We start from the raw sequence: 26,881 nt of genomic DNA on the forward strand, positions 1-26,881 counted from the left end.
ATCTGTGTATTCAAAGTGGTTAGGATAGATATATAGTTACATTCTCTTAATGAATAGAGTGATTTGTTCTAATGGTGTTTGTAAATAGGATATCAAGTCCACATCTTGTATAGCAATTAACCACTAGGAAGAATGTATGCAATGTGTTAATTATTGAAATTGTCCTACCAATTTGCTTTGAAACTGTCTCATTGCTATTTGTTTCTCAATAAAATTATGGGAAAAAAAAGAAAGAAAATTGTCTCCTTTTTTTTGTATTTTAGGACAGAGTCTACAGGGTCACACTACATAGGTCGGACTTGCCTGTGTTTATCCTCCCAAGAGCTGGGATCATGGCATGTGCCACCATGCCCAGTCTCAATTGCCATCTCTGCTTGCCTTGGGGGTGGGGCTGGCACGGCATGTTGGAGATCGAACTCTGGCCGCTGCATCTGCCTAAAGAGGTGCTTCAGTCTGCTGAGCTATTTGGCTGGCCCTAATTGTCATATTCTTCAGCTTGTTTTCATACACTAACAATTTAGGGCAAGGAATATGATGACTGTTCATATCAAACATTTTAAGCGATAGGATAACCATCAATGATCCTATAATCTCAATTTATCTTATATGGGAATTTGTGTCATGATAGGTATTACAAAGCATAAAAAATTTACTAGTGAGTTTTAAATTTGTTTTTATTTGGGTTGTTTAGACATCAGGCCAACCAATTCACATACACAGGTTAAATACTCCACAAGACTGAAAACCTGTTAACATTTATTGAGTGCTTATTATTTTCTGGGCACCATTTTTGAAGCACATTTTATGGACCAATTTAATCCTTGCAAAGACTTTATGAAATTCATACTATTATTATCTCCATATTTATAACTATAGCATGCTAAGATGACCTTCAGTCCAAAGTCTTTGTGACTATTTCTAATTACTTGTTATAAACTAATTTTATTACAGGAAGCAAGGCAGCAAATGAGTGATTCAGAGCTTGGACTCTTAAGACAAATAAACTGTGTTTAAATATCAGTTCTAGCACTGAACAGTAGCATGAAGCTGGGTAGGTTATTTAATCTTCCTAAACTTCAGTTTCCCAAACTGTACATAAGAACATTAATACCTACTCTTATGGAGGATTGCTGGGAATTAAGTGAGATTATACATGCAAATTTCATAGTCTGGCATCTGGTCCCAGTGAGAATTCCGTAACATTTATCTATTTTGTTAAACAGCTTTCAGAATTTACATACTCTGGAGATTAATCTGTTTAACATTTGGATTTATACAGCAAGCCCAAATGATTTCTGATACTAAAAATTTCTTAATAGATTGATTTTATAACTTGCTTTCTCTGGGGTACTGACTGTCCCTTCCTGCATGTGTTAACTACATTTTCTTATTTTCTGCCATCTAAAGCCTGCTGATCCTTTGGACTTGGTACCTATTTCGGGGCAGGCTACTTCTAAGGAAGAATACACACTGACTGAGAGCAAATTCTTCAAATGTAAACCAAACAATGCTGAGTGCAAACCCGCAGCCCTCGTCTGTGTCCAGCTGAGCCACTTCCTGTGCTTGCCCTGTCATCCCAAGGCCTGTTAGGAGACAACTAAAGACAGCCTGGCAGCCCAGTGCCCACCAGCATCATTGTCCCTACTCTGTCCTTAGCCTTCTTACCAAACTCCCTGTGTGTTCTCTCCTGCTATCACTCCAGTAAAGGCTCATGCCCATGCTTTTATCTTGCTTCCCATGCTTCTCTTTTCCTACTCCTGACAAATTCAGGCAGTTTAGAGGGAGGCCTCTTGGGAACTGTTTTTTTTCTTTTCTTTTTTTGGTGCTTGGGTGCGACCCCAGGGCTTTATATATGCAAGGCAAGAGCTCTGCCACTGAGCCATGTGCTCAGCTCCCAAACTATCCTTTAAATGGCAATCCTCTTCTCATCATACTTGAATAAAACTCCTGGGCACATTTTTTAAATATTCTGGCTATATTTTACATGTAGAAACATGTCAGGGAAAAATCTCTCACTTTACATAACAATCCAAACAAAATGAAGCCTAAAAGAAGATGCTAAAAATAACAACACAGCATTAGATAGAACTTTTCACATTTTTGAGTTGATATGCTTTGTTTGTCCCTCTACTGACAGAGATACAACCTAGAGCTACTTCAAAGATCTTTTGAAAGTTCTGCTTTATTTGTACTGAATGTTTAATATTGCTACCACTAAGTTCCCTCCATTCAATCTCACTGGCTTAATGTTCAGAAATTTTAAAATACTCTTGCTCCAGTGATAACACCATGACCTACTAAATGGTGTAACTGCTTCTCTTTCTCCTCCTCCTTTTACTACCACCTCTTCCTACTTGCTATTTCATTGGATTGGGAAGAAAAGAAAGGTGAACATAGGCTGGTTTTGCAATTAGGGAGTCACATAGTGTTCAGTGGCTTGCATTTTTCGCTGAACAATCAGATCAGTTGGGATCCAGTTGTGTAAAGAGAAAGCCTTCTGGCTATTTTAAGTAGGAAAGAGTTTAATCTGATGAATGAAGTGCTTTGCAAACCTAAGGGAGAGGTGCAAGGAGTAGGCTGTAGACCGATTAACCAGAAATGACTCTCAAAACATTGCAGGACCAGGGATATAGCTCAGCAGCACAAGCACCTGCCTGGCAAGCTTAAGGTCCTGAGTTTGACTCCTGACACCAAAAAACAAAAACAAAACCAAAGTAAAACAGTAACACTGCAAAACAGATCTGTCATGGCTTTCTTCACCATAATTTAGAAACCATGTATCTGGAACTGGTGTTCTAATTGTTGGACCTACTGTCAAATTACTCTTGAGGTTTTGAAATTCATAGTAGCAACTGTTGTCTAGCACTCCCTCTCCATAGCGATAATCTGATGATAACAAACTGATACCAGAATAATGGCTGCAAAACCATGATGCAGATTCTAGATTACTGTGGGTTAGGTAGGTACTTTGTGTGCTATCATTTCTTTCCTCTGTAATTTGGCTCTGAATTCAAATATCCTGTGAATGTGCTCAATAAAATCTAAATTACATAAGTTATCCATATTGCAATAAAGTTTGAAAGATATAGTTTCAGCTTTTTACCTTTTATAGTACTGGCACATATATCAAGAGAAAGAAAAAAAGAAAGAACATGTGTCAAGGGGATCAATTTAGTATATTTGCTATAAAAATAGACTATAGATATATTCATGGCTATGTAGAAATTCATCCTTATCTTTTTAGGTATAAGAGCTTCTGAGTTGATTCACTTGTTATTTTATAACTACCTACAAAACAGCGTTTTGCCTCTTCTTTTGAATATTATATTTTTATTTGTCTTATCCTGATACCCGGTTAAGACCTAGAGCTTGATTATAACTTTCCCTTCTAGACTTCAGAGAAAGAACATACTAGCTAGCTTCCTGTATAGATTTATTAAGATCAAGAGACTAGAACATGAATGAACATGATATATCAATTTCTATGATTCTTCTCTGACATATCCCTTGTGAAGTAAAGGATTCTAAGATGATGTAGTCCCTAATGAAAAGGGGCCAGGCCACAGTCATTGCCTGGAAAGGAACTTCTTGAGAGAACTGGAGAATATGAATTAAAAGTTGTTGAACCTTTGTAACTATCTAATGAAAAAAAAATATTTCTCACTCCACCAAACTAAAATCTGTATCTACAGAAATTTTCTGCTTACTCTTCTGAGGACCTGGTATACAATAACTTGTTTTCTGTTTATATGACCTTTGCAGCTAATTTCTTCTCCTTAGTATGGTATTTTCCAAGTTCATACTTGTTGTAGAACATATTGGTATTTCATTGTGTTTTATGAGTAATAATTCCATTGCACAAATACAGTACTGTTGGTGATCCACATAGTAGTTGGTAGATATTCAGCTTGCTTCTACTTTTTGGTTGTGATGATGTGATTCTTTTTTTTTTTTTTTTTTTATTTTAGGACAGGGTATACAGGGTTTCACTGAGGAGATCAGACTCATAGTGATACTCCTGTTTACAGCCTTCCGTGAGCTGGGATTACAGGCACACATGCCATGCCCAGTCTCAATTGCCATCTCAGCAGGCCCAGGGGCGGAGCTGGTATAGCAGGCCCAGGGATTGAACCCCTGGCCCCTGAACCCCCTTGCCATCTCAGGGGCCATGGGGTCAATCCTCCGGCCTCTGAGCCTGCTTGCAGGTACTTTAATCCTCTGAGCTGTTTGACTGGCCCGTGATTCTTATACATGTTCTGTTTTCATTATTTTGGGCACATACTCAGAAATGGAATAGCTCAATTATATGACAACTCTACATTTATGCTTTTGATTATTTTTCAGAATGCTTCTCAAAGTGGCTGCACCACTTTGCATTTTCACTAGCAATGACAAGGGTTTTAATTTCTCTAAAAGCTTGCCAATACTTTTATTGTTGTCTGTATTTTGTGTGGCAACTATTCTAGTGAGTATGCAGTGATTTCTTATCATGGAGTTTGCCTTAAATCTGGTAGTTAGTGTCAGATTAAACTGAATTGCAAAATGACTGGTTGTGTTTGGCAAGTTGACGAATTCATTAGCATAGAGGAAAAAAAGCCTACACATTTCATGTCAGAAATGGTATGGGAGCAAAGCATGATGGTACATGCTTATAATCCTCCTACCACTGTGGAAGCCCAAGGCAGGAGGGCCACAAGCATGACCCCAGGCTGGAAAACTTAGCAATTTAGCAGCACCCTATCTGAAAATAAAAAGGAGCTAGAGATATAGCTCAGTGCAAAAGCTCTGGGTCCAATCCCAGGTCACACATACATACATACATGCATGCACGGACATGCATAGAAAAGCAAAAACAAAAACAAAGAGAAAGAGAAAAAAAGAAAAAGAAATGGTGTGGGCTGGAGAGATGGCTCAGTGGTCTAAAGCATCTACTTAGAACAAGCTTAGCAAAAGCATCAGGGACCGCGGTTCAATCCCCCAGCACCACATGCCAGCCAGCCCTGCCCCCTGGTGGGCTGAGCTGGTCTCTCTCTCTCTCTCTCTCTCTCTCTCTCTCTCTCTCTCTCTCTCTCTCTCAAATAAATAAATAAAAATTAAAAAAAAAAGAAAAGAAAAAGAAATGGTGTGAGTAGAAAAAAAACACACTGGAGAGGAACTAAAAAGTAAAATAACTAAAATAAAAATATACTGGGGATCTTCACAGACTTGAGCAAGCAAAAACAAATCAGCAAATTTAAAGATAAAACAATTGCAATTACTAAGTTTGAGGGGGGAAAATACACAGTAGGGTTGGACATTATCAAGTAGACCAACAGAGAGAAGAGAAAGAAGAGGGTATGAAGAATACTTGAAGAAATAATGACAAAGAGATTCTTGCAGCAAGTCAGAGAGAAGCAGTCCTTAACAATACTGCCAGTTTCTCATTAGAAACATTGGTGGCTAAAAGGAAAGAGATTGATATACTAAGAGTACTGAAAGAAAATAATTGTCAACTCAGAGCAAAACCGTACTTCAATAATGAATGAGAGGGAGAAATTAAGATAGTCCAAGACAAAAACAGATCAGGGAGTTTAGTAGCCCTGTCCAACGAAAAATCCAAAATGAGTCTCTCTGACTGAAATGAAAGGACACAAGACAGTAACTGAGTCCCAGAAAGACAAAAAGACAACTGGTGAAGTTGACAAATAAAGAAATATAAAAGCCAGTATTACTGTCCTTTCAGTTTTTAACTCCTTTTTTAAGATGATATAAAAAGCAAATTCATAAAGCAATGATTATAAATCTTTGCTAATGGACATATGTACATATCAGTGTAATCTGTGACAACATCAACATAAAGATTATGGAGATAAATAGGAGGTAAGTATTTAAATGTTATTGAATCTAGATTGGTATTACTCAAACTAGTTGTGATTTTGTCCTGAAGAGAACTACTAAGAAAGAAAATTTTAAAAATACAGAAAAGGAAAGAAGAAAATAAAAATGGTATACTACAGAAATCAGCTGAATAAAAAAAAGAAGGTATAAATGGAAGACCTAAGGAACAAAAGCAAATAAGAGGGATGGGGATACAATTTATTGGAAAAGTATTTGTCTCACATCTAAGAGGCCCTGGGTTTAATTCCCAGCACTGGAAGAAAAAAAACACACAAATACAGAAAACGAGTAGGCAAATGGTGGAAGCTAAGACTGCCTTTAGCAGTAATTTTTTTTAAATAAATCTTTTTATTTGTCTGATACAGGGTTTCACTACACAGCTTGGACTCATAGGGATTTTCCTGTCTCAGCTTGCCTGTGGGGCATGCAGTACTGGGGATCAAACCCATGTCTTTGTGTTTAGACTACTGTGCTATCTCCCCAGCCCAGCAGTAATTACTTTAAAAGTAAAGGCATTTTCAATTAATTTGATTAATCTCTAGTTAAAGGTAAAATTAATTTTACAGTAGTATTGGAGATTGAACCCAGGGCCATCACAATGAGCTACATACCTATACATCCTCAGCTCTTTAAAAAATTTTTTTGGGGATAGAGTCTTGGTAAATTTCTACATTGTCTAGGTTAGGCTCAAAATTGTAATCCACTTGCCTCAGCCTCCCACAGTGCAGGGATCGCCGACGTGTGTCATCATGTCGGAACTTTTTATAAAGGCAGTAATCTCATTCATAAGCAGGGAAGCCTCATGATCTAATCATTTCCCCCAGATGATCCACCTTTTAATACCATTGCTTGGAGGTCAAGTTTCAGGATATGAATTTTGAAGGCATTCAAATGTACAGTACTATCACTTAGAAAAATTTTATGGAGGTTTCATTATGTATGGATGGTTGGTTAAATCCATTGGTGATTAACTCAACTTCCATACCCTTGTCCATCCCCAAAGAGTATGGAAGGTAGGGTTGAAACTTCCACTCCTCTAATCACATGGTTGTTTCTTCTGGAAACTAGCCCCATTCTGAAGGTATCTAAAACTCATTTAGCCAAGTCATCTCATTAGTATATGAAATCATGATTGTGTTTTTATTGGCTTTTCAATGATATTTTCTGCTTTACTCATACTTAATTTGATGAAGCTCTACTTTTACATTATTGATAATTTTCTATTTTAGGTTTTTTTATCTTGTGGTCTTGAGGATTGAACCCAGGGCCTTATACAATAGCCCCTGATAATTTTGTATGTAAGTAAAGGCAAGAAGAGAAAAAAAAGCTGGTGACATAGCTCAGTGGGCTAAGCACCTGCTTAGGCAAACACAGAGACCAGGGTTCTATCTCTGGCACCACAGGCAGCATGGACCCTGCCCTTGGGAGCGCTGAGCCAGCAACCAAGTCCTGGCATGGTAGTGCAGGCCTGTAATCCTAGCGTTGGGAGGCTTGAAAACAGGAGGATTCCTATGAGTCCGAGCTAAAGAAGAAGAGGAAGAAGAAGAAGAAGAAGAAGAAGGAGAAGAAGAAGAAGAAGAAGAAGAAGAAGAAGAAGAAGAAGAAGAAGAAGAAGAAGAAGAAGAAGAAGAAGAAGAGAGAGATAGAGAAAGTTTTTTGGGTCTTTTTCTTTCTTATTTTTGAGACAGGATTTTACTATGCAGTTCAGGCTGGCCTTGAACTTATTTTGTTGTCCAGGCAGGCCTCAAACTTGAAGTGATCATCCTGCCTGAGCCTCTTGAGTGCTGGGATTAGAGATGTGCACCACCATGCCCAGCATAAAGTTTTTAATATGTAATTTTATCTCATATAAAGAAAGCTTTAAAATCCTACTAAAATTTAATTTTTTCCTCTTAAACTTTATTCCATAAACATAAAAATTATTGGCTTCAAAACTTAATTAAGCCAAGTGAATCACTGTACCTGTATGTTTCAATAGCTTTTATATCATCCTCATCAAATTCATCTTCAGCTTCTTCCAGCTGTGCTAAAGTCATCTTTTCATATGGTTTAACTAAAACAGCATAAATTACAAATAATTGTTTAAAAACTATTTTCACTTTCCAATAAATATCTAGAAAAAATATCTTTGGTAAATGGAGATCAAGAATATCTTAAACAAACCAGAAGCAAACAGCCATAACTGTTGACATATTTCAGAAGCTACAACATTAAATTTTTATTACTCCTTCAAAGTTCATAGAATTGACAGAGTATGTATATAAAAGTAGATATGAAAATTAGTCAGAGGCCATAAATTTAGATTTCCCCCAAACACCTGGAAATCTTAACAAATAACATATATTCTGTAGAATGATCTAAAAGGAAAGCAATCACACAGTAGAGGAATATAATGGGAGAGAAATCTTACGAGGTTACATACCAGCATATTTCAGCTCTTTCATCAACTAGCATATGATTTTCATATATGAATTTCCACTTCCTATTTCAATACCCCAATTTGAATGTGTAGATGGAGTCTATACTAAATTATTTTTGTCTCTTTTGAAATGTGTGGCAAATAATATTGCTACCTTAATTGTGTTATCCCTTTATCTAGCCCCAAAATGCTCAACTGTACCCATTGCTTCTTTCTGTAAACGTAAGACCATTTCTTCAGTTTCATCTTTTGGTTCTTCTTTTGGAGGAAGAATGCCAAAATCTCTTAAAATTTCATTCCATTCTGTGTCTTCATTTGGGTCCTTGACAAAAAGAAAAGAAAATCTATTGACCTAGCTGTGGATTTTAATATGTACTTGTAAAACTGATTATATGTAGCACTTTCAAGTACGTAATTGTAAACTCTACAGATAATTTCTTTTAAGAAATAAAACAAACTAGTCTCCTTTTTCATATTTCTCCACATTAATAGAATTACATCTTCTCACCTTAATGTTACACTGAACAGTCTATACACTGAACTCAACTATAAAAAGCATAGATTTGAGGCCTATAGGATAAATGGATGCAACCGGAGACTGTATTGCTAAGTGAAATATATCAGACCCACCTGTGCAACATCTATTGTATCTCTAATGTGAGAACCTGAAAGAGTAAATAAATCCAAAAGGTACAATAGATACTGTGAAAGGGAAAGAATGTGTTCAATGAGAAGGAAAAGCTGGGATGAGGAAAAGGACAGAAGAAAGGAGGGAAAAATATATGTGTGTGTGTGTATACAGAATAGTTTGGATAATTGTACTGCTGATTTCTGCTGCTCTGTTGAAAGAAGTTAATGCTTAAAATTTTTTAATTTAACTTAATTCATTTTTTTATTTTTAATTTCTTATAACTTTTTTAAAACCAGTTTTGCAGGTTTGTATCTGGCAACCTTACCAGCTAATTTGAAGATAATATTACACAATACAACAACCATTGTCGAGTTCCTTTTACTTTATTTAATGAAATTTTGGATCATTTCTAGTGTGTGTGGGTGTTCATTTTTTATATCTTATATTTTTAAAAAGTATTCATATCATGCACCGATATAGTTTGTTTTCTTTTACACGTAAGCATTCAAGACATTCAGGTGAACTTGATTGTTTTTAGTTCTTCACTTCGGTGCGATTCTTTCTTAGGGGTTAAATCCTAGAAGAGGTCAGGAGAATTTCCAGAGTTCAATTTGCATCTAATTATCCTTTTCTATAAATGTTAGTTTTGTTTCCACTGCTCCTTAATCATGGATATTTGTTTGCAGCTTTTCCAGTGTTTGTCTACCATATGTTAAGTACTGTTCCTTTGTTGTCCACATCGCTGATATTTTCAGAGAAACAATAATTACACCCATGAGTGGTTAACACTTTAGCATACACAGTCTTAGATGGCTTTGAACGATCGTTCTCTGTGTGATCAGATGGACATGATGGCTTTGCTTCTAACCAATAAACATGACAAAGATGAAGACATTGCTACATTCTATAAGATTATAGCTTCCATTACCAGCCAATGTGCTTCCTGACTTTGACAAAGTGAGCTGCCATACTATGAAGTGTTTTAAGAAGAGAATTATGGAGGGCTGGCCAAACAGCTCAGTGGATTAAAGCGCCTACAAGCAGGTACAGGGGCCCAAGGTTCATTCCCTGGGCCTGCGGTGACAGCCCCGCCCCCAGGGCACTCTGAGATGGCAATTGAGACTGGGCATGGTGGCATGTGCCTGTAATCCCCAGCTCTTGGGAGGCTGTATACAGGTGGATCTCTACAAGACCAGTCTAGTAGTGAGACCCTAAACACCCTGTAGACCCTTCTCTAAAATACAGAAGGAGAAGAAGGAGAAGAGAATTATGTAGCAAGCAACCATGACCAAGAATAAACTTGGAATTAAAATCCTCAGCTGAATAGGCCAAAAAGAATAAATCCTACCAACTGCCATTTACTGATGTGGATTCTTCCTCTGTTATACCTTCAATGAGACTTACTCTGGCTACTATATTTATTGCTATCAACTATCGCTTTAAGAAACTTTCAAAGATAATCCCACTTTCAGTTGTCTGGATTTAGTTAAGGTTTTGTCTGCAGTTTTCTTAGGATTTGCCGTAATGAATCGAGTATACAATATTTCTTTGTATTTGTGCTAAATGTGTTCACTGAGCTTTTTGTATCTTTTAACACTTCTGGAAAATTTGCAAAAATCATCCCATCAGATGTTTGAGGCTAACCCATTCAGGATCCCTCCTGTCCCTCAGGAGCTGTTCCTGTTCACCATCCCTTCTGGGCATGGTGGCACATGAGGCAGGAGAATCACTATGAGTTCAAGGCAAGCCTAGGCTACATAGTGAGTTCAAGGCCAGCCTGAACTTCATAACATGACCCTGTCTCAAAAAACAACATCAAAAAACCTATTCCTCATTACATTTCCCCAATAAATTTTCCTACTCTTAACCTCAAAATACAAACATACTCCTTGAACCCTTTGTGCCATATTTCCTATTTCTAGTCTTTTGACCTATAAAACCCCATCTGCTTGTCTTCTTAAAAAATTTATTATTATTTTTCTTTTTTAAAATTTTACTTAAAAGGAGTAAAAACAAAGAAACAAAGACAAAAACAGAGTAACATACAACAATACATATGTTACAAATTTTCAAAACAGGTATAACTAATTTATAATGGTTGATATATTATCTATTTTTATCATCGAATCTGTTCCTCAGATTAACAGATACAGTTATGTAAGATTGGACATATGATCAAATATTACCACTTGCTTTCAAGAATACTTGATATAAATTTTATTTGTTGCAGCTTTTAATTTTCATGTTTTACTTGATTATAAAATATTTTTATTATGAAAAACATATACTATAAAGCTTACCATTTTAATTATATTTAAACATATAGCTTGGCAGCATCAAGTGCATCCACAATTACACAACTTATGCTATTCATTTCAGGTCCTCTAATGTTGTGCTACTGGCGATTCAGGTCCATATGTGGAGCACTCCCCTACCCCCAAATCACGGAAGGCTATTAATTTTGGTGAAAGAAAAAAAAGGTTTTATTTAAAACCAGCTCAAAGGAGATGGAGGAACCTTATGTTGCCTCAAATCACCATCTCATTATGTGAATAAGTACAAGGGTATTTTATAGGAAGGACGAGAGGAGGAGAATGCAATGAAATGATAGACAACTCCATACTCGTTTCATTCCTTTGTGAAAGCAAAGCTGGGCCCTGACTTCCTGCATATACTGTCCATTTATGGGAGCAGCTGCATATACTGTCCATTTATGGGAGCTCAGAGAGGGGGTGGTAGGTGATGGTTTGCATTCTAGGCAGGAGGAAGTTTAGAGAAGCAGCCTGTCTCTAAAAGAAATGATTCAAACTTTCAAAGATCTATTTTTTTCCTATCAGTTAAAAATCAATTTTTTCCAAGACTATTTGACTACTGAGTTCCCTGAGATTCTATATGAATATTGAGGTGGGTTTTTCCATGCCTGCAAAAAAAAAAAAAAAAAAGTTTAGTTTTTCAGGGATTGCTCTGAGACTAGGCATTGCTGTTGGCAATACTGACTTTTTGACAATAGTAAGTCTTTTTTTAAACTTTTTTTTAAATTGAGAAATAAATATGAATGAGACAGTTTCACAGCTGATTAAATAGGACAGTTTTGATAGTCAATACACTGTACATTGTTATCTTCTTAGTGGTTATCCATAGTACAGACAATAGTAAATCTTGTAATCTGCAAACATAGGATATATTCTGGGATTACTGATACTTTCTTTAATTTCTTTTACCAATATCTTATAGTTTTGTATATACAAGTTTTTGGCCTCTTGAGGTAAGTTATTACTGAGTACTGTATTTTATTATTTTTGATGTTACTATAATGGGATTATTTTCTTAATTTCACACTATTCCCTGCTACTACATATATAAAACTCCTTTTTATATAAAATTTTTACTCCTTTTAAATAAAATTTTAAATTTTATATATATATATAATATAAGATCATTTTTTACAATCTTCTATTCTACTTAGATAGTTTAGGCAGGTCTTTTTTTTCACAGAATAATCACTGTTGCTTTATAACTGTTGCTATGTCTGGCTATTCTAATCCTAAAGTCTCTGCAAGTGTGTTTTATGTTTGCTTGCTTGCTTGCTTTTGAGATGGGGTCTCTTTATGTAGTTTAGGCTGGCCTTCAATTTGGCAATCTTCCTGCTTTAGCCTGTGGATTACTGGGATTGCCACACATGACTACAGTTGTGCTTCTCTTGATTCAGGGTCATAATGCTTTCTCTCCTTATGTGCTTGGGTTACTTTTGAGTTTTGCTCCTTGTCCTTGAAAATTTATTCATGGGAATTTCTTGAGAGCTAAGACAGAGATATTTTCCTCCTATAACATAAAATAGAGAGGCTTGATACTTGTTTCTTGTGAGTACTTGGGAGCACTACAGAAGATTTTATACCAAATTCACAGTTTGCAGTCTGCCATATCACCCAAAAATGTGCCTCAGGTTGCCTCAAGTCATGGGAAAGCTGTCCTGGATCAAAATTTCTTGGTGATAGATTTTATTCCTGTCCATTGTCAAGGCAAGTTTTTCCAAATTCTCCAATGAGTTCTAGTTCACAATCCTATACATTTTCAACCCATGTCAACTTTGGCTTCTGCCTCCCCTTCATCTTCCCTTCTAGTGTTACCCACAGACTGTCTTTTGCCACTTCCAGTGGCTAGGTATTGCATCTGATCTCTTAAGAAGAATTTGATTTAGTTTTTTTCTTCTTGCTACAGTGGTCTTTCTTGACATTTGTGACACCATATTCTTATGGATTTATTCAAATTTCTTTGTCTTCTTTGGCAGAACCAGGAGTTATTGTAATGGAACCTGATATAACAGCCAATGCTCTTTGCCATTCCCTTTCCTTTTAGAAATTATGCAGTTTTTTCTAACATAATTGACATCATTATTTATTTACTCAAATTATAATGGCAGTTTACTGTGCCTATTTACATCTCAGAGTGAGTTATTCTGTAACAGGTCTGTACCTCAAACATGAGAATTGTATGATTGCTGATGAATCAATGAATAAATAAAAGAACAAAGAAGTTAATGTGCTGCTGCTTTTGCTCTCAAGTAAATTACCTTTTGCTTTTATTTTTTTAAAACAAAGTTTCATGATGTGAACTGACTGTATAGCCCAGGCAGGCCTCAAACCTGCAGCAGTCCTCCAGCCCCAGTCTGCCAACTGCTGGAATCACGGATGTTGTCACAACCAGTTTACTTACCTTTCAGCTAAATTCTTGTTTTTTCACACTATATAAAATATATGTCCTAAGACTGTATTACTAATAGTCACTAAAATTAAGCAGAATTTATATGTAAAATATCCCAATAAATCACATATACTAATACATTGGTGCATGCAAATACCAAAAACAAAACAAAACAAAAAAACCCCACAAAAAAATACCAAAATTAAATGTGTAAGACAAGAAAAAAATTCAGTATTTTTATTTGGGGGGGCAACTGGAAAAACTTATTTCTGTAAGTCAGAAAGTGAGAGTTTTACTCTGCCAAAGGCAAAATGAAAGTACAGGCTTCTGGTTAATAAGGAAGCTATAGGTTATGAGGCCTTCTAAGAAACAGAACTCTAACACCCTTTGTGTGATCAGGTAGGAAAAGCTCCAGGGACAGTTGCTTTCCCTTAAGATGTGTAATTACTAGTGTTAAGGTCTCTGTTGTTTTGTCTGAGATAGTAGGAGAGGACAATTAAATAGAATTACACTTGACTAATCTTGCTATTCTTAAGTCAGAAACAGCATCACAAAAAGAATTACAGTGTGTTATGTAGGTGTACCAACTCCCCACAATGAATGGAACCATGGTGTACCACAAACACGAACTAATAAGAATTAAATATTTTTTTAAAATGTATTTTGTACAGGGTCTCACCATGCAGCCTGGACTCATAGTGATCCTCAGCCTCCCCATCACTGGGATTACAGGTGTGCACCACCACGCCCAGACAGGCATGTGATGCCAGGGATCAAACTCCGGTTGCTGTACTTGCCTAAGCAGGCCCTTAGTCCATTGAGCTATCACGTCAGCCCTTAAATAAAGTTTAAAAAAGAGTACTGGCAGTAGGATTACTAGCCTTCACGTGTGAAAAACTATGCTAAACTCTGAAGAATTCATCTTGAGCGGTACAGCAGTCTCAAAAATAGACACCACACACACACACACACACACACATACACACACACAATGGCCTTCATCTAAAGCTAATCCAGATTTCTTTCACAACCAGATAGAACTGAATGAAAATTCAGCAATGACTGACAACAAATGTTAGAACCCAATCCTGTGGCCCCGGCCCCATTTATGTTGACCAGCCTGGGGTTCGGCTAGGGACCTCGCCTGTACCGGTATTGCCCGGTGGGCTGCGACTTCACCTGCATGATGTTCTGTGCCGTTCACACCCCCGTGTCATTCCACCCCTGAAAGGTACTGAGATCGAGGAACGATCTTCCAGGCTGGAAGACGCCACGGCAGGCCTAGCGCGGCAGGCCTAGCGGTTTCCAACGCCCGCGGGGAGGGGGAGGGAGGATTTCTTTCGAGGGTGCACAGGTGAGCTTCGTTGCCAGGCAACACAAAGACATGGCTTAGGTGAAGGCAGTGGGTACGGACCTGCCAGGTCCTCGAGCATCTATCCCAAGTAGTGCCTTTCCTTTTCTTTGGGGTGCTGAGGCTGGCATTTCTCATACCCTTTCCTCTACCTAGATTATCATCGAATCAACTAGTCATTTCCAAGCCATTGGCACCCTTCAAACTGAATCCTGGTGGGTTCAGTAATAAGTTATGGAAATGTTTTTTCTATTGGCAAAATAAGTTGATCATATAATTTTCAAAAGCATAAATAAATATTAAATGTATTAAAATAAATATGTGGAAATTTTAAAAAAACACTAAGAAAAATATTTTAAGATGCTTTTTATTTTCAACAGATTAAACATTTGTGATTTCAACTAACTTTTATTCAGAATGTTCACAGCACAGGAATTTTCAACAGAGTAAACTTAGGGAAGATTGTTTTTGAGAAAAAACCAAAATATAGTACATTAAGTGTTCCATACATTGTTTCTGTGGAAAATTAGTTGGCATCCTGTAAAAAACAAGAAAATTGAATTAGGTTCAAGTATAAATGAGTATGTGAATATATACATGTGTATATATATATACACATATATTTATATAGTTTTTCTACAAATATTTTATCATAATATAATAACATTGGCAGCTGAGAAAATTTCTAACTGTTCTTCGGTCTGTATATTTTTTACATGTATCACTATGTCAAATGACATGCTTATTTGGTATGACTATGTTTTGTAAAAATTTACAGTATTTAATCATGTGAAAGTGGTTTCCTAAAGTTCATTAATGCCAATATGATTTATGAATGTTTCAAAAGTCACAGTTACTCCTTCTAAATCTTTACCTGTATAGTATATCTCCAATTAAATAACTATATGGGTAACTGCTTTCTAAATAAATATGAGCCATCAGGATAGATCAGAGAAGGAAAATTATTATTGAATTGCTTTTTTTACACTTCAACACTTAGTCTGGTGTCACAATCACATGTTATTTTTGTAAGTGATCATGTTCATTTGTAATACTATAAAATATATTTTCCATTAACTATTCTTAGTTGTTTGGGAAAAAAGCATATTTTCTCATATAGACATAATTTATCATGTTTCATTTCTTTTTTCATGCTTTATTTGAAAAGGAGTTAATGTTCAACAGTTTGAAAATTGAAGTTCTTGATCATGATCCATGAGCACATTATATTTTTTCTTCATCTTTTCCCAATGTGTCTATCCTTTATTTCTTCCTTATCTAATTGAGATGGCAAATGCTTACTGGGCCATTAGATGAGCTACATTAACCTGGGCACAGTGGTGCATGCCTGTAATCCCAGCTACCTGTCAGGCCGAGGCAGAAGGATGGCAAGCTCCAGGATAGCCTAGACAACATAGTGAGGCGCTGTCTCATAGATCAGTAGAGAGGTTTCCTAGATTCAATCCCAAGTAACACACACACACACACACACACACACACACACACACACACAGAGTGGGTCTATGTTGCCCAGGCTGGCCTTCAGGATACACTGAATAAAAAAAGAAGGTATAATTATTTTGTTCCTGATATAAATAGAAATTCGCTGATGTGTTTGATTATCAACCCTTCTGCTAACTTTACTTGGAAATCATTATATAAATGTCAAGAAAAGATTTATCTTTTTCTACAAAAATTTTTTCTTAAAAGATCAGAAAGTCGTGTGGATTTTTTACCAGAATCATCTATTAAGATTATCAGATACTGTTTTTTAATGCTGGTACATTTTAATAGATGTTCTTATTTTGAATCGTCTTTGAATTGTCAGAACAAATCTCACTAAGTGAAGTCATGTATAATTCCTTAAAAATAGCGATGCATATTATTTATTAATGTATTCCTAGAATTTTGGCATTGATATTTAAAAGCAGGATTGACTTTCAGCTTCCATTTTGTATTTCTGTTAGGTTCTGGTATTACTATTATGCTGACCATGAAATATTTAAAGATTTTTCATTTTTCAGCTAAAAAATTCAAAATCTATTTGCTTAGTACTTTTTAATGGGATAGTTTCTTGATAATAGTTTTCATTTATCTCTTAGTATTTTTTTCTTTTTTCTAAGGTTAATTTTGGTAGAACCTACCTACCTTAGTAGACAATCCTACACTGAGTCCAGGCTTAAAAACATAATACAGAGATGTGTATTCTTTTTTGACTTTCATTCCTTTTATATCATTTGTCTTTTCATATGTATCTTTATATACTTATGATTTTATCATTTTGTCTAGATTAAGCTAGGCAAAATAGGCTAGTTTATTTTATTTTTTGTAAAGAATCAGATTTTTGAGCTGGATGTGGTGGCGCATGCCTATAATCCCAGCTTGGGAAACAGAAACAGGAGAATCACTACAAGTTTGAGGTCTACCTAGACTATATAGTGAATTAAAGGACAGTATCAGTCACATACTGAGACCCTGTCTGAAAACAAACAAGGAAACAAACAAAAAGGAATCATATTTTTGTTGTTTACTATTTCTATTTTACTACTTTTAATTTATAATTTTTTTATTTTTGTAACTTTCTTCTTTCTCCTTTCCAGAGTCACCTTGTTGCTCTCTTTTCTTGACTACTTAAGTTAAATTAGTTTTTTATTTAAAGAGAATTAAAAAAGAAAGAAAACATTAAAACAATACAGAATTTCAAAATAAGATGACAGGAAATCAACAATGGTTGTTATATTGCATATTGTGGTTATTAATAGGCATGCAAAATTGAACCAAAAATTAAGCATTAACTGTTCCTTTCAATGCATCAATGGAAATTAGTAGTAATTAGTAATTATCTAATATCTAATATTTAAATATCTAATTAGTAAATTAATAATATTTAAATATCTAATTAGTAAATTAATAATTATCTTGCATAAGCCCAAGAAAGAAGCTAAGATCTTAAGTCATTTTTTTTAAGATGAGGGTCTGAGGGCTGGCAAGACAGCTCAGCAGACCTAGCACCTGCTTAGGCAAGTGCAGGGACCAGGGTTCTATCCCTGGCACCACATGCCACGCTGGCCCTCTCCCTGGGCATCCTGAGTCCACCTCCAAGTCCAGGCATGGTGGTGCATCCTGCAATCCCAGCACTGGGGAGGCTAAAAACAGGAGGATCACTACAAGTCACAGCTACATAGTGAAACCGTGTACCAAATACATTAAAAATAAAAAAAAAGAGGGTCTCACTTTATTGCCCAGGCTGACCTCAAACTTGAAATCATCTGGCCTTAGATTTCTGAGCAGCTGACATCACAGTCACGTACCTTCACATCTGGCAATTCATGAACTCTTCCTTGCTTGGTTGAGGCCTTGAAATTTCCACTGAATGGGGCTTTTAAAAAAGCCTAAGATTTACTTTGGAGTTTTTCGTTGTTTAAATTTCTAAATAATGTATGTTTTTGGTGAATTTCAAAATAAGATGATAGAAAATTAGCACTGGTTGTTATATTGCATAGTGTTATTAATATCTTCTTTAATTAGTAATGTTATACTTGGTTTTGTTTTTTTGAAAAAAATAGTTAGAATTTTCACTTTTATTTTTATAAGAACTGAATACACAGGGTTGAGTAAGTAGTCATTTGTCAAGGCTAGCTTCAAACTTGTGATCATTCTGCCTCTCCAGTGCTGGATTATAGGTGTACATTACCACATCTAGCAAGAATTTTGACATTTCTAAGATAAAGATGTTTAAGGGTTGAGGTATATGAAATGAGTGAAATATTTCCAAAAAAATACATTCAAGATAGAATTTTGAAGGGGCCGGGGAGATGGCTCAGTAGAATAAGCGCTTATGGGATTCAAATATGCACAAATTACAAGCGCAAGGGCCTGAGTTAAATCCCTGGTTCTGCCAAAGAGAGAGAGAGAGAGAGAGAGAGAGAGAGAGAGAGAGAGAGAGAATTTTGATTTAGGATATATAAGTTTAGTAGAATATAGTTTTATTTTGTGCTATAAATTTAATAATTTGCATTTCAGTTTATTTTAAATGTGTGTTTATTAAGTTATTAGGGTTAACATTTATTAAATATATGAGACCAGTAGCTATTGACTGTTCTCACATGTTTAATAAATCTGTCAATCCTAAAAGCTGTTGGCTACTAAACTTGTATTTTATGCCCAGCACTGGGCAGAAACTTTGAAAGCAGCAAAACAGAAGTTATAATCTTATGTCTCTGCACAGTTTCTTCATTCCCTAGAGCTGTAAGTCACGTGCTTTCATAAAGAATCTTTGAGTATGAATTACTCAGAAGACAGAAGTACACTCAGTCTGTAAGTCCTGGTTCATTATGGTGGACACTAGTGGTACCACACTAGGAATGCAACCCTGACACGGACAGCTTGATGATGATGATTATGGTGATGTCAACAGCTCCAAAATCAATTAGGATGATAATGACTGTGGAATGGTCTGAGGAACACTATGGCAAAGCAGATCTGGCCTTAAAACCTTGGAACTTTCCATCATATGACACCCCCATTGCTTTTATAGTTGTAATATTTATACAGCATATTAGCACACACATGCAATCAGATAATAAAATACATTGAACATAGTATAATTTGTGCATATTTGAATTCCATAGAAATTTTTAGGTTGAGTTGGATTAGGAAACATCATTTTGTTTTTATATATCTATTATGTACCATTAAAAAAAAACATACCATTTTAAATAAAACCTGCTGACCTCCCATTGCGTGGCTGAAAAATATTAGAAGTAAGTTAGTGTAGGAATGGAAACTAATGTTCACAGAATGTTGACATATCATAAGGATATAGAGAGGTTTTTTAAAAATGTACATCAGATTTACTTGGAGGATTTTGGCAACACAAAAATGCAACTGCTGAACCTTATAGCTGGAGTTTCTAATTTAATAAGTCTGAGGTGGACTCCCAAAATCTGTATTTCTAATAAGGTCTTAGGTGCTGCTAAAGCTGCTGAGGAACACGATAAGTGAAATATCATTTGATTTTGTTTATTTTTTTGATAGTCTCAAAAATGTAAAAGAAATGTTTTTAAGTTTAATTTGATATCAACCAACATTGACTCATTAAATTCACAGTACTTTAATATCATTTCTTCTTTTTTCAATCGAGTTTCTTCATTTACTCCATTCTCCAATTTCTGTTAGAATAATTTTTCAAAATGCAAGTCTCACCACACGTTTCCTGTGGATCCCAATGCAGTAAAGTTGAATTTTTTCAGCTTAATATTTTATCAACCATTTCCTATTAATTTTTCAGGACACAACCATAAAAGCTTGTTCCTATATATCCTTCATTCCTTAAGTGGTACTTTTTAGAGTAATGCATGGCTGTAGGGCTGAAGATGCATTTAATGTAGTACAGTCAGCCCTCTGTACTCAGTTTTGACATCCAAAAATATTTTTAAAAATTATGGCAGTAGTAAACACATACTGATTCATTTTGGTCATTATTCCTCAAATGGTGTGTTATAATAACTATTTACATAGTATTTACATTTTATTTGGTAATATAAGTAACCTAGAGATGACTTGTAATGTATAAGAGGATGTGGTATAGAAATACAACTTTTTACATAAGAGACTTCAGCATTGTCAGATTTTGGTATCTTTGGCATGTCCTAGAACAAGCTGCTGTGGATACCAGGCTGACTATACTATTTATTTATTTATTTATTTATTTATTTATTTATTGTGGCTGGCTCAGCCCACCCTGGGGGAGGGGCTAGCATGGCAGGTAGTGATGGGGATTGAACTGCAGTCCCTGCCTTTGCCTAAGCTTGCCTGAACAGGCACTGGCCTTGTATTTATTTATCTATTTCCTCTATGGGTCTATAAGTTCAGAGGGTATAGAAATTGAATGATAGGGTGGGGATATAACTCAGGGGTACAGGGACTGCCTGGCAAGTGCAAGGTCCTGGGTTAAATTCCTGGTGCCCAAAAGTAAATAAATTGGAACCTATCTTTCCATTCATTTTATACATGGGCAGTGCCCAGTTAAGTATATTAATTAGCAAATTAAAATTTTCTGCTAATGTATTAAGGATGCAAATATTTCATAAAACAGCTATTTTTAAAACATATTTTATACATGATTTGGGCATACAAAACGAGAAATACAACCAGAGATTTTCCTACTTAAGGCTATAAGGAAAAATGAAGTTTTTTCTCCTCAAAGTTATAAGAAGAAGTAAAGGCTATTATTATAGTTGGTTCTTTTAAAGATTTGTGAAAATAGTCATAATTCTTTCAAACCATTAAATCAAAAACTTAGCGAATGATCCCTTGGAATTTAACAAATAAGAATACTTAAGACATTTATTTCCTGTACATGGAAATTAAACTTTCAAGTAAATGAATGTCACCTGCAGTGTTTACAAATATAAGTAGTGAACCAGAGAAGAGATTAGAGATGCTGTGGTATTGAAGAGATCAGGAAATAACAGAATGAATGTCACACCCTAATGCTGGATGTCAAATATCTACAAATAAATTTCAGGATCTAATTGAAATTTAAGAGTAGGTTAAATCCACAATCAATTTTTCAAGTTTGATATCAATTGATTAAAAAATACAGTATATATATACCCTGAACAAAAAGTATCCTCTCCTTCGATTTGCAAAAGGACTTCGGAATGCCTCCTGAAAGAGAAAAGGCAGGCGTTACAAGCAACACCAAAAAACAAGTGCAAGTTCTTCTAAAGAGCATAGCAAGGCTCAAAATTATCTACAACTCTAATCACTAAACAGGCAAGGAGCTGCAGACCTGAGTACATCATTACTATCAGGAGACACTCTTGTATTTAAACCTCAAAAATGTCAGCTGCTAGTAGTATCACCTAAATGCTATATTTAAGAATACCATTCTGGTCAGTGTGTCAGATTGTCTTTTCAGGAATTTTGTCAATGGTAAGTGTATTCATCAATAAGTAGAAAGATAAATATAGAACAATAGATAAACCAGAACTGTGTCAGAGCAAAAAAGTACAATAGTTTTGAGGTGATGTAGATTATAATTGGAGGACAACTTTGGAAATTTTGTTCACCCATTGCTATTTTAGAGAAGATTTTTCTAAAATATTGATAGAAGGTAACAACAAGAAAATACCAAATAAGAACAAAAAATTATTCATAATGGGAATATCATTTAGTGTTTCTTAAACATTTCATTTTTAACTTCATAGAAAGAATATTTTATATTTTTGGTTTCCATTAAATTGATTTTTAGCTTCCTACTTTTATTAGCAATTATCTATCAATGATCATGAAATCTGTTAGTTGAGACCTTTCATTTCATAAAATAAATATAATCATATTTTTAAACCCTAAGAAATGTCTCTGTATCTATTTAATTCTTAAACTCTTGATTTACAACAAACATATCTTAAATTCTCAATATTTTATTTAATTCTCATCATTACTGTTGTCCCGAAGCCCCTTCAGATAAAAAACTAGCACTTAAAATTGTAAGCATAGCACCCAAATGTTTAGATGTCTATGTAAGAAAAGTTCCCATGTAAATCACGTTAAATAGAAAAGAAAAAAAGGGGGGGAAGAAAATGAAAATTGAAATGTACTGAATATTTTAAAATTTCAAATGCAAAGCCCCAACATACAGGTTTCACTAGAGTCTTGTCATTGGGGGTAGGGTAATATAGAAAAGAATGTGAGTAGGTACAAAAAGAAAGATGTAGGATAAAGTGGAAGATACATAGAAAATAAGATTAAAGAAAAAAATTAAATTATTACCATTCAAACCTCCATTTTTTAAAAGAATCCTAGATAGTTCACTATAAAAATGTTTTGATTAGGTGACATAGTCCTACCACAGCTAACAGTCTATTGCTCTTTCATTCACTTCGTACATTCTCTCCCCATTCCCTCCCTCCCCTCCTTTTTCTTGTACTTCTGGTGATTGAATCCAGGGCACTCTATCACTAAACTACATCCCCAGACCTTTTTATATTTTATTGTGAAGCAAGGTCTTGCTACATTGTCTGGGCTGACCTCAATTGTTCTATCTTCCTGCCCCAGGACTACCACACTTATATTCTTTTGCTTTATAGGTTTCCAAGAGTCTTGACTTGCTACAAAATAGGCAGGAGGAGTTCAAGTACAAGACCAGTCTGAGGAATTTAGAAAGACCTTAACTCAAAACTAAAAAAGACTGGTAATGTAGTACTTTACCTAGTGAGTGTAAGGTTCTGGGTTCAACACCCAGCATTGTTTAAAAAATGAATAAATAAGAAAGAAAAGGATCCATGAGATAGCTCAGCAGACTAAGTGCCTACTTAGGCAAGCATGGGGACTGGGTTCAAACTCCAGCACCACATGCTATGCCGGCCCTGCCCCTGGGCAGCTGAGCTGGCCACAGATACTAGGTGTGGTGGTACACACCTGTAATCCTAGCGCTGGGGAGGCTGAAAACTGCAGGATGACTACAAGTCTGAGCTGCCAAATATGTGTAAGAAAGAAGGAGAGAGAGAGAGAGAGAGAGAGAGAGAGAGAGAGAGAGAGAGGAAGGAAGGAAGGAAAGGAAGGAAGGAAGGAAGGAAGAAAGGAAAGGAAGAAAGAGAAAGAAAGAGAGAAAGAAAGAAAGAACTTTTAGGGTTTATCATATGCCTTACAGGTTGTACTAAGTTGTAGTTCATGGTTTTGGCTAACAGTCTGCCAACATAGATGGTCTCATTCAAAGTAGAAAATTCAAGCACTATACTAAATTTGTCACAACACCAAGTGATTATTTTTGAGTATGTAAATAACAACCATTGTAATCACGTAGTTTTTTTATTTTTTATTTTAGGGATGGGTCTACAGGGTGTTCAGGGTCTCACTACTAGATTGGACTCATAGTGATCCTCCTGTTTACAGCCTCCCAAGAGCTGGGATTACAGGCGTGCACCACCACGCCCAGGCTCAATTGCCATCTCTGTGCACCCTGGGGGTGGGACTGGCATGGCAGGTCCATGAATTGAACCCCTGGCCCCTACGCCTGCTTGCAGGCGCTTTAATCCACTGAGCTATTTGGTTGGCCCTAATAATGTAGTTAAACTAACATGTTACTGTATTTTGAGAAGCCAGATCTTTAAAATGAAATTATATATTATTCATAAACCAAGAAAACACTTTAGGAAGAAAATGTTAAATTTACAAAGCATATTAGCTGTGTATAGTGGCATATATCTACATTCTCAGTACTCTGGGATGTTGAGGCAGGAGGGTTGCAAGTTGGTACCCAGCCTGGACAATTTAGTGACTTGCGGAAATTCTATTTCAAAATAAACAGGAGCTGTAGTTTAGTGAGAAGGCCTTGGGTTCAATCCCCACTTTTTTAAAAAAATATATTATTTCTAGAAAGTTTGGTTAACAACTACTGCCTTTTTATTTTTTTATTATTTTTTTTTTAACTACTGCCTTTTTAACATTGCATTTTGGAAATTCTAAAATTTTAGAGGAATACTATATTCACTACATTTTTTTTTTTAAAGTTGGCAGCAGATACTGTTGTTGGTACAAACTTAGTTTTATTTTTTATTTCTTTTGGTACTGGGAATTGAACTCAGGACCTCGTGTTTGCCAGGCAGGCATTACACTGCTGAGCCAACCCCCAGCCCTTAACTCAAGCTTAGTTGTATTAATATGAAGAATTTAAGGAAGAAATAGTGAGCATAAAAATAAATTTATTTAAACAGTATTCATTTTTTAAAAGCAGTTGAATATTCTGAGTAGCAGTTTAAGAATAAGACAGTATTGAAGTTAAGGAAAAATAAGACTTGAATTCAACCTTAACTAACAGTGCAAAACTTAGCAATAAAACAAAAGAATCTGAGATTGAACTGTAATGAGAATATCAGAGTGAAATAATATTCACATAGACTACAAATGAGCTGACTGTGCTGTGACCTCTTTTCTAGTCTCATTTTGAGAAACCCCTTTAGCCATTCTTAGTTGTTTTTCTCTCTGTGAACTTGAGAGAATAATACTGCGTGGATACAAGCATGAACAGAGTTCCAAGTAGAATAAAATGAGCTAATATGAGACTGAAAATTATGAATTGTTCCAATGCAAGGCATTCCTTAGAATGCTACCTACTAGGGCCCGGGGAGATGGCTCAGTGGAGTAAGCACTTCCCTGGCAAGTGCAAGGACCTGAGTTCAATCCCCGGTTCTGCAAAAAAAAAAAAGAAAAAAGAAAAAAAAAGAATACTACCTACTAGAAGCTGTCGGCTTCTCAAGCGTCAGTATTCTCAAAAGACAGCTAAAACCCCACAATTCCTAGTTAAGAAGGCATTAACTCAATTATATTCATCCTGCATTATTTAGGGCATATTTTTGTTCACTATGGAAAAACTAAAGTGTCTGCACCCAGTTTCGGACACATTCCTCACTCTTACCCACATGCTAATACTTGAACAAGAAACGTGTCCTCTTGTTTCCCAATGCTGATACAAAAGGCAGCAAGTCTTGTTTTCCTCTTTCTATCGAAACATAGACCCGAAGTAACCTTTCTTAAACTGAACAGGTTTCCTTGCTGTGCAGGCATGCAAGGGAATGCCATCCCAGCCTTCCTGGCTATCCACAGCTGCAGTTCAAAGGGACAGGACACAGGGGACAGGCAGGATTGAACACTTTTTTTTTCCTGACTATGACAACACTACTGCACACAGACGGTTTGATGCTGGCTTGCTGGCTCGTGGGGGCTCATCCAAAGCAGAGCACCTTGGCACCTGTCACAGGTGGGAGTAGGGAAAGGGCTGCCCACACAGAGAGAGCAGCAAAGCAAGCATGCAGTTGTTATTACATACGTTCGCTTGGAATCTCTTCATTCTTCTCTCATGCAGTTGTGGAACGAGCTGCAGCAGCGGATGCACGACAGACGACTGGGAGGACATGAACACACACACCATGAGCCCAGGGCTTCTCAGCACTGGCCAGAAAGATGCAACCCTTGTTGTTTTTAAACCCAAGCTATTGGCCCAGACAAAAGCCAGCCCTTTGTAAGCATCTCGGAGAACTGTGATGAATAAGCCTGGAAGGGGTGGAATAAAATTTGGTAGCCCTATGCTAAGGTTTCTGCTAGTATCTGAAGAGACACTTTCACGAAAGCCTGAGCCCTGTCATCAGCCACAGACAAGTAAAACCCCTCACTGCATCTTCAGAGGCAGAAAATCCATCTGTGAACCTCTAGACTACTCAAGATAATTCACTTCAGATGCAGCCAATGTGGGAGAGTCAGCTTTGCATTATGAAGGTCAGGGTATGCACGTATCTAGTAATCTCCTTTTAAGCTGTATATTTAAAACTGAAGCATACAGAGAAAGACAACAGGGAATGCCAAATAAGAAAAGAAAGACAATGTACTACAGCTAGTGAAAAATGTGAGAAAGATACATTTTCCTCAAAAGTAAAGATAGGGAGCAGAAGAAAATGGAAGCACGCTTGAGACACGAACCTAAGACAGAGATAACTCATATTAAACTTATGCATTGAATGGGTTACTTTGAGCCCTACACAATAGTTATCCTGTTTAAAGATGTAATTTGTATTTGGTATGCAGCCGGTTTAACCTGACTTTAACTCCTCATATGTAAGAAGGTTTTATGTGATAAACATTTAAAACCGAGTTCACCTTTCCATAGCTTTACGCACAAGTCTGAAATACACTATGCCATGCATTCCTTAAATTGGTTTGTAATACTGACTCACAGCTTGAATAAGTAATTACTAAGCATTCTAGATAACACCAAAAAGACTGGTTAGCTTTTTTCTTCTGGTGGTGGATCAAACTCAGGGCTTCACTTCTACAAAGCACATGTGGTGCTACTAAGCTACACCCTCTGCTCCATCTAGCACTTATACATATTATATTATAT

General features: G+C 36.0%; 2 protein-coding genes across 6 annotated transcripts in view; both read right to left on the minus strand.

Moving 5' to 3' along the window:
- The window catches only part of Pdcl2 (phosducin like 2), a 28,162-nt gene extending 13,220 nt beyond the window's left edge, over positions 1-14,942 (minus strand). The window contains exons 1-3 of one of the 2 annotated variants that reach the window (XM_004627518.3): positions 14,808-14,942; positions 8,498-8,618; positions 7,840-7,930 (exon numbers count right to left, since the gene is read on the minus strand). In XM_004627518.3, coding sequence (XP_004627575.1) covers positions 7,840-7,930; positions 8,498-8,618; positions 14,808-14,813 — 218 coding nt within the window. In that variant the 5' untranslated portion in view covers positions 14,814-14,942. The remainder of the gene's footprint in view (positions 1-7,839; positions 7,931-8,497; positions 8,619-14,807) is intronic. The other variant, XM_004627519.2, reaches the window with a different exon arrangement.
- A 396-nt stretch (positions 14,943-15,338) lies between these two features.
- Nmu (neuromedin U) overlaps positions 15,339-26,881 on the minus strand; it is a 41,283-nt gene continuing 29,740 nt past the window's right edge. For 3 of the 4 annotated variants that reach the window (XM_023711042.1, XM_023711041.1, XM_023711040.1), the window contains 4 exons: positions 25,814-25,888; positions 21,598-21,651; positions 19,690-19,726; positions 15,339-15,517 (listed from right to left, as the gene is read on the minus strand). In XM_023711042.1, the coding sequence (XP_023566810.1) occupies positions 19,694-19,726; positions 21,598-21,651; positions 25,814-25,888 (162 nt within the window). In that variant the 3' untranslated portion in view covers positions 15,339-15,517; positions 19,690-19,693. The remainder of the gene's footprint in view (positions 15,518-19,689; positions 19,727-21,597; positions 21,652-25,813; positions 25,889-26,881) is intronic. The other variant, XM_023711043.1, reaches the window with a different exon arrangement.

Source organism: Octodon degus, unplaced genomic scaffold (assembly GCF_000260255.1).
Source record: "Octodon degus isolate 3935 unplaced genomic scaffold, OctDeg1.0 scaffold00019, whole genome shotgun sequence".
Taxonomy (NCBI): domain Eukaryota; kingdom Metazoa; phylum Chordata; class Mammalia; order Rodentia; family Octodontidae; genus Octodon; species Octodon degus.